General features: G+C 33.4%; 1 protein-coding gene across 2 annotated transcripts in view; it reads left to right on the top strand.

Moving 5' to 3' along the window:
- Nucleotides 1–3,955: 3,955 nt before the first annotated feature.
- LOC124405242 (sodium/potassium-transporting ATPase subunit beta-2-like) overlaps nt 3,956–9,419 on the top strand; it is a 69,510-nt gene continuing 64,046 nt past the window's right edge. For both annotated transcript variants that reach the window (XM_046879975.1, XM_046879976.1), the window contains exon 1: nt 3,956–4,225. In XM_046879975.1, coding sequence (XP_046735931.1) covers nt 4,066–4,225 — 160 coding nt within the window. In that variant the 5' untranslated portion in view covers nt 3,956–4,065. The remainder of the gene's footprint in view (nt 4,226–9,419) is intronic.

The raw sequence follows: 9,419 nt of genomic DNA, 5'->3' as shown, positions 1-9,419 counted from the left end.
TGGAGTCTATAACCACTGAACTATTATATGTAACAACTACCTATCGTTCAGTTTCGCAGGTGACGTGAGTCGCAAGCGTAGGATCTCGTAAGGAAATTCACTTACGCTGTACATACTCCGCACATTGCGTATTTACATTATATCGAATACACTGGTATATTGTTAAGGGATCATCGTAGTGTAAAATTTGCGAAAAATATTTTTTTTTGCATCCTTGACATTGTATGGACTTGGGATCGCCGATTGATCATAAGTAGACAATTTATGTGAAAAGTCCGCATTGGAAACTTTGAACACGTTTTTATCGAAACATGGTTTTTCAAAACGGTGTACATTCTCAAGGGAAGAGTTTTCAAGCTATCCGTCCCAGATTTAGACGCAATATTCTCCACGTCATTCTTTATCTTGATATGGAAGTTTTGTTTTTATGTCTTCATATCTTTTTAACGAAAAACTGCCGAAAAAATAGGCTAAATTCGATACTTTTATTTAAACCACCGCCAATTTGTCAATGTTGATAAAAACAAAACCCTATTGCAAGGATAGGGACTTTTATACTGGATAATAATCTCTTTACAAATTTTGTTTCAGACGATATTCACGGCCACAACCGTGTATACCGTGAGGGTTTCTTTCTTTCAAGACATTTTCAACCGTTCAAAAAAATATTTAAAAAAATAATAAACGTTTCAAAATTATTTTCTATACTTCATAAGTGCTTTGATTTGACATAAGAAATCAAACTGATTAGCGTATTGTAACAATCGAAAATAAAAAATCGCGAAAATGAGCTATTTTTCGACTCGTTACACTAGGATGATCTCTTAACATACCGGGACATGGTATGTATTTCAATGAAGATTCACTTAAAAACATTCTTTCTAAGCAGTACTGAAATATCTCAAGATTAAATGAAATATTCGTTGAAACATTTCGTGAATACGTATTGAAATATTTAAATAAGTTTTATTATTAAAATTTTTTCCAGGAAGTGTGTAAAATATTTCAGTAACGGTTAAAAAACTTGGTGGTACATCTGCATTCACAGCAGATCTGTGTATATGCACATATAATATGTTTCTGAAACGTTGTAACTCATCCAAAAGTTGCACATAAAATATAATTATTTTACATGCACATATATATATATATATGGAGATTTATATGCCAAATCACCCAGCCTGTGACCCTGAACCTTTCAATGTTGAGAAAAAAAATGTCTACGATAGTCCTTACCCCAAAAACTACCAAAAAATAAACATTTTTTCAACTGGACTTTTTTGTAAATTAATTAGGTCTATTTAGAAACAATAACGATATATTGTTGTAAATATAATTGTTGAAAAAAGTCACACAAATTACGTGATAGAGAACGATAATTTAAAAATAAAACTGAAAATACAGAAGCCGGGACACTGATTTTTCCTACTTTATCAAGAAGTTCAAGAATTTTGACATAATTAGTTGTAACATTTTTTGCGGATTTTTTTTCTCAGGATTTTTCAAAATCAAACAATAAAGAATCACAAGAAAATTTTTACTACTTACGTCGGAATTATAGAGCCAAATAATTTCAATAACTCTAGAAAAAAATAAACCAAAAACAGTATCCTACTCTCGCGCTGGTTTTCAACTCATAGATGTGAATCATAGAATCATCGTGCTCTTAAAAAAAGAACATTGTTTTCTAGATGACGTAAATGGTTAAAGAAACAATCGAGTGGATAAATACATATGAAAAAAATCTTTCGGCAATTTCTTGGCGAAGACTCTCATAAAAAATGAAAAAAAATATACTAAATGGTCAAGGTCACAGGCGGTGTAGTTTGGCCTGAAATATCCCATATGTATTTCGTTCAGTACGGAACTTTAAATTTCGAAACGAAAAATTCTTTGAATATTGCTGAAAATTACTTCATTTTAAATTTCGAAATTTTGTTAAATATGTATCTAATAAGTGTTTTAAGAAACGAGAAGGTATCTAGCAGACATTTCGAAGGCACGCAAAAAAATCGTTCGATACTCGAATCTATTCTATCATCTCATAATATTTTTACCCTGGCAGGGGACGGCGGGGTAAGACGGGGCTACTAATCTAAACAGTAAACATGAGAGAGTAAGCAAGGTTTGGTGTCTTTCATGAACAACGGGCCTTCGCCGCTAGACAAAAAACGAAAATTCGTCGCTTTTCTGATAATTTTCCATCTAAATAGTTTATGTGACATTTAAATAATATTTCAACATAATAATTTATTATCGTATATCATATACAATATATATTATGTATATTTCGATATGATGTACATACAATAATGTATTATATTATATTTACACTCAAGAATTCATCACAATTGTAAGAAAAAAAGATAACTTTCGTTTAAAAGAGAACTTGCTTTGAGAATTTGGGTCGAATTTTTGGGATTTTGGATTTGAATGCAGTAACTGTGATAAAAAAAAATGATAGTTTTATTCATACAAATACGTAATGGCACTTTGACCATAGTTTTTTAAACCGTAAACTTAATTTAGTACCTCGATTTACTTATCTTGACACTCACGAAGCATTCAGAATAATTATATTTTCAGTACTTATGTTCAAACAAAACTTAGTATCATCGAAAATTGCGAGAACAGACATGAATAACAAATTACCGGTTAGCGCATATAGTATTATGTAATACTTACTCATGATTGAAAAGAATGTGTTTAGTGTATAGCTGGTAATCTGTGTAATATCAAATATATGTCAGATCTTGATTACAAAGGGAATGTCAACAGTAACCTAACCCATACAATTTCTAATATCACGTACTTGTGAAATTTGACGCTTGAATCATTTGGTTCGTCACTTTTTATTTTACAAAGGCAGCATTTCAGACTCATGCTGAAATTTGATTACTGACGTGATTGTTTATATTATTTGAACATTGCACTGCACGCTTACCGCATCGCTTGCTGCAGCTCTGACGTAGTCACGTGACTATTTGAATAAAATTGAAAATCATTATTTTGTCCCCCCAATATATATATATATATATATATATATATATATCGACTGAAAATCACGAAACCGTAGAATGGTGTTGAAACTACAAACTATAACTGATCTAGTTCTGTATTCACTAATAAAATTAGAGAATACTAAATTTGGTACCTAGCAGTGAGATATTTTGAAATTAATGTGATCGATTTATATCGCAAATGGAATAGTAACTAATCGAGATGGCCACTAAGGTAAGAATAATCGATGCATCGATTAATCTAGTCCGAAACAAATAATCGAACACGACTCGTTTGAATCGGTGAAAATTAATCGATTAATCGATTATTTCGAGTTTTTTTGAAACGGTGTATTTGCAACCAAAATTTAGCAAACAGTATGTAGTCTTCATAGCGAAATTGTTTGTTGGCAATTCATAGATTCATACCAAACGTTCTTCAATTTCAGGGAAAAATGTTTTATCAATTTTATTAATATTTATTCATCTTTCACTTTTTGTATCAAGCAGGTACCTAGTCAGTAAGATAATAATGGATACTTTAATCACATAAATTGATATTGTATTGCTAAGTTAAAATCAAACCAATTGTAAGGAAAAATGATCGAGTCAGTCGATTGATCGGGTTTGAAAAATAATTGATTATACCCTAATAATCGGGAAAAAATAATCGATTTAATGGAAAATGATAATAGAATAATCGAAGTAATCGAATAATCGATTTTCAATTATTTTTGGTCATTCGTAGTAACTAGAGCCTGCCTACTCGCGTTGCCCGAATACGTTGTCGGCTTGCGAAGAGTGCACGTGACCTACAGACTCTGTGTACGAATTTGCAGCAGTGGCCTCTGGCTGTCAGTAGGTGTCTGGCAACCGTGGAGCTTACTTACGTGGTGATTTCGTGGTGATTTTACCTCTGTTACTCAAAATGCGATATTGACAAATATTAGTGATGCCAGAAAATTTGTTCACCTCAAATTTCCGTAAACTGACTGTCACCGTTGAAAGTTTCTCATCCAAATTTGATACGCTAAACTTGTGCACCGAATTTACAATTAGTTTTATCATGAGCCACCAGGTGAAAAGGTCTAAAAATGAAGCTTTCGAGACAGCGGAGTATAGCAGACGTTCTCAGGATGTCAAAGTCTCTCGATGGGAAGCATTTCAACTGGCTATATATGATCCATCGACCAAAAAATTTCTAGGAAGAACAAAATCCAGCTGGGGTAAATATAATGTATGATGCTTCGTTTATTGGTCATTTTATTCTTGGAACACGTAGATGTAACTCGATAACACATGAACAACAGCATCAAGTGCATACATTCGAGCATCATTAGCCCTCGAACTTCCTGTTTTCACACTGGAAGTTCCAAGTTTACATAAAAAAATATTAATATCCAATTCGATTTTCGAACTTCAAATTCAGATTCGTGATTAACAATCCAAAAACCCTTCAATACCATATTACATATAAATATGACTATTATTTTTTAATTTGAAGCACTGTAATGGATCCACCATTATAAATTTCGGAATTTTGACCTGGGATTCGTTATCGATGCCCCACCTAGCCCTCCGCCTATTATTTCTACCAAAATCTGAATTTTTATCGATTTTTTTCTGCCACATTTGAATCGCCATTTTGGATTTTACAAATCTGACCTCAGATTCATAATAAGCGCTACCAAAAATCGGATGGTACCAATTTTCATTCAAGATTTTCTCAGGATATTTTTATTTTATTTTTTGGCAATTCGTTATTTAAATGATCGAAAATGAAGCCGCATCGATTGAGACCGAAATCATTGACATCCGGTAAATTCGTCTCGAGATATCGTCGAAAAAAAATTGATCACATACATGCATACACACATAGACGTCTGACCGAAAATGGTCGGAAGTGATTTTTTAGATCTTGCATCGTCAAGATCTAGTGAAAACTCAACTTTTCATTTTCGGGGTATTTACGATGACAGTGAATCAGTGACAGTTCATCTTAGTTTGAAATTGTAGATCAGCAACATGCCACGCAGTACAATACTATTGTATTGGATTTTGGTTGCACCGGAAAACAGATTATAATATTTCACCTTAAACATTCTTCTTAAAAATGAATTATCACATTATGTGATGGTCTGGAGGCTTAATTAGTTACAAGACGTAAAGAGGATGACAGAAACCGTTTGATCCAACAAATCTGATAGGGCGGAGTATATCGAGGACATATCTTTTATTGCATCATTTGTTTACAGTTAATTATACATGTATATGGCTTTTTTCATGGTATCTCAATCTTGGTGTGACCTTTGACCTCTTCGGTCTGAACATTTTTATGTAGAATCCCGGATTAAAAAAAAAAAATTCAGCTTGTACCGAAGGGATTTTCAGTTTTTAGGTTGGAAAAATTGCAAACAATTAATCAGTTTGGAAATATTTTGTAAATTCTCAAAAATCTACTGAAGAGTGTTTGAGGGACCGTTGACAGTGAACTGAATGTTTCTTCAATATTTTGTTTGTTGTTTGTAACAAGCTCGAAAAAAGCTCGAAAGGAGCGCCGGCCCACTTGAAGGTCAAAAGTTTTTACATTTGACAGATTAATTTTTAGAATTATTTCGAATTTTTAAATTGTGTCAATCAGGACGTTCGTTTTTAAAGATTGTACGTATTTCAAATTTATTGAAAACATTTCGAAAAAATCGAATGTCTTTAAGAGTCAACAAAATCACATAAAAACCGAGAGCAAAATCGGAAAGGTCAAGAGTTAAACTCAGGTCGAGTTGAAATGGAATGCCCTTTACGCATCTGAAAATAGTTAGCCGTATTACTTATTTGATAAAGGTTACTGAAATGCGACAACTTGGCACAACTGCTTGTTATCGTTTCGGCAAATATAATGAGTGACCCATTCAAATGATTCGAAGCGAGTAATATAAGTTTTGTTCTATTCGTACCAAGAAAGTTAGTTGCTGTCAAAACAGTGTTAGTTAGTCGTACACTGACGTGAGAGAAATTCCTAGTAGTGAATTCTATACTGTCGTTGACTATTTTCATATCTCACTATAAGGAAAATCATAGTTCTGGGTAAAGACTGAAAACCACACGTCCATGAACTACGAAACGTACTTCTGTGAGTGGGGGGGGGGGGGGGGGGGGGGGGGCAGCAAATTTCCCAAAAATAGAATTACATATGTTATGGATGTATGTATGTGTTACTGCTCCTATTACTTATAGTTTGCTCGTACTATATTTTCTTGTGAATATTGCGGTAATTTGATGACAATGGATTGTGTTAAGGCCTTATCGAAGTGAAAATATTGAGTAAACTAAACAGACAGAATTAATTTTACAACAACCAGAGAATGTAGTATTGACAACTATATAATTATACAAAATACTTACTTATACCACGTTTCGTATAATTCCAACAGCATTTGAATTGTTGTTTCATTGATACTCATTTTACTATAATTTTCCAGTCACCATAATACAGGAAGTTGCTCCAAGTGTACTAATTTCCTTTTTAAATCTGAATGCAGGAATTGTACATGATTCTTTGGTGTTAACCACGATCAGTAAGAATGCAAATATTAAATATAATACGACTGACTGATTTCTGGAATGTTATAACTGGAAATTAAACCGGAATGTCCCGTATACATAATTCATTGCCGTACAGGAAATAACCTAAAATATTTACGTTTAAATTCATATTTTTACTTACAAATAGTTTGCCCACAGCAATGTAGTACGTAAATAATGATTTTCGTTATTTTACCTTCGAGCAGAACATTTTAACTCTATAATTCAGAACCATATTTAACGAGAAAATTGATATTTCACTCGATTCGATCGAATCGGACGTTTTGGGGTTGTAGAACGTTGCATTTATGGAAGTCGAGAAAAAAAGAACCATTCAAACTTTAAAAAATTTGAATTTCTAAGCAAACTGAATTTCCATTTGTTCGTTACATGACTCTGCTGATTACCTCAAAGAACATGAAAAAAAATGTCACCGCCAATCCTCCGTTGAGACATATTCTTGGTCACATAGATCATCATTACGACACTTGGAGTATGTTACGCACCTACCTATGGCAATATTCGCGAGGTTATTTTTAGTTACAGAACACGGTCACGGTGGTAGCATACTCAGAGAGGTATCACGCAACTTGAGTGTAAATTATACAATTCCACTTTACCTGCCGCTTTCAACCAACTGTCACACATTTATGAGATTCGAAAAATCTATATTCGGTGGAAATTTCACACGTTTGGTAATTAAGGGTTTAGTATCGAAGTGTTAGGAAAGCTATAGCTTTACTGATACTCTTTCAATAAAAAGCTAATTTAGTTTTCAATCTACTTAAAATTTTGCGACTTGTCGTTTTATTATGTTTCTAGATTAATATTGAATCTAAGTTTTTCACGAATTCTTCTTCTCTTTCACTTTTATTGTGGGTTTCGAATTGACGTCTTTTCACATAAGGTTGACATAGTCTGTAAATGGATGAATAGATGTTACCGCGCTGCAATTATATAGAATTAAAAACAAGGATGTTGATCATTACTAGTTTTATGTAAAGTTTCGGTGATGTCAGAAATACACTAACAGTGAGCAATTGAAGTGTCTATGAATATACTAATATGAGAAAGGACTAGCTCAAAAGATGAAACGAAGAATCGAACCTGAGGTGAATATGGTAATCAAATCATAATCTATGAAGGAGGCATCATTCAAAATATTCTCCAGATCTAACCAAAGCGCCGATGAACATGCTAATTATTACCGATTGGTCGTGATTGGTTATTTTGACAAACTCGTTTTGGAGGAGGTTGGGATGTTAATTTGTATTTCCAATAGGTTTCGTTACGTTAACGTTTACACAAAACTTTGGTTGAAAATAAAGATTTATTAACTATTAAATAACAAGTTCATTCAATCAATTCTTAGCGTTAGGTTGCAGCAAGGTCGTATTCACTCTTAAAAGTAAGATTAGTCAATTATGGTTGTAGTAGTAAAACTTGTGAATTTAGAGTTTTTAAATCTAAGAATTGTTTGATTTTGTAGTTTATTTGCTCTGTACTATACTATTGGAATTGGTTCTAATCGTGTTCTAAGTTTAATTTAGTTTCGTCCTGTTCGATCTTGAATTATGTTCTTTATTGTCGGAAGTCTAAAATGTTTCTCCTTGAATTTAGTTCCCTACCATTCGATGTTAAATTTCGATCTGCATTCTACCTTCCGAGATTTTCGAAAATGCGGAAGTAGTAGGAGTTTGAGAAAAAGCTCTTCATTGGTGAGCTAAGTTTTTAAGTAAGTCAGCACAAGACGATTGGTCTATGGAGGCGAGTCCGTAAGTGCTGACAGGACATCTTGGTTATTTGCTTGGTTGCGTTTAATAAAGGATAGCACGGTGCATAAAAAATGATGAATGCAAAAATATTGCACAATAATAGACTGTGCGGATCAATATGGATCTGGGTAAAGTTGCACGTCGGTAATTAGAGGCGCAGAAAGGATGCCGCGGCCATTTATTACCGGTTGAGCCGTAACACATTCAGGTCTGAGATATTTTTAATGTATTACGCGAGTACATTTATTGTTGAAAGTACAGCAATACAAATGTTTTCTATAGATGTAAGATCAGAATAGCGTATAGTCAGTAGAGATGTAAACAGTAGGTAACAAAGGAAAGAAGGAGCAGGAAAGATCGAGAGATAGGACACTCTAGAAGGAGAAAGTTCTGGAGTAAGACAAAGGATACATAAAGAGAGAGAGAGGAGAGAATTGGCCGTCAGTATTCAGAGAGAAATGTAAGAGTAAACATCGTGAAAAATAAAGATATTAGAAGTACCAGATTGATCGATTCCCTTTATTTCAATATTTATTAATCCCAACTTTTAAGTCACAATATCTATGATAATAAACTCTCAAAAAAATATACAAAAATAGCCTTTTTTCGAGCATCTAAACCAGAATGATCCTTTAAGTTCTCTATTTTGTAACCCAAGCTGTCTCTTTGTGTTTGTATTATTTATGGCAAAGTTCTTCAGTGTTCAGATTTTGTAGAGTTATATTTATGAGCACCATATCTGGTGCCTCAGGATGCAGGCAGCGCCTATTAAGGTCAGATTTACGCAAGGTTAAAGTTTACGGTATGTCCATAGTAGGCTGATCCTTAAAAAGGTCAGTTTTAAATATCGACCGGCGTGCCCCCTAAATCGGCTTCAAATAATAACCCGTGCCTCAAAGATGGTGAATTTCCTCATTTAATATGCACGCCTTTTGGACACGTTCTTAACATATATTTTATTGTAAGAGTAATAAGGTTCAAAAACATCTATAACTGCGAAATTTTAGTGGGCACTAGTGTTACTGTCTGAGAAAAAATTCACATCATCGTACGGAGCAATCTA

Source organism: Diprion similis, chromosome 4 (genome assembly GCF_021155765.1).
Source record: "Diprion similis isolate iyDipSimi1 chromosome 4, iyDipSimi1.1, whole genome shotgun sequence".
Lineage (NCBI taxonomy): Eukaryota > Metazoa > Arthropoda > Insecta > Hymenoptera > Diprionidae > Diprion > Diprion similis.
The sequence above is the reverse complement of the archived record's forward strand: the minus strand, read 5'-3'. Positions and strand labels throughout refer to the sequence as shown.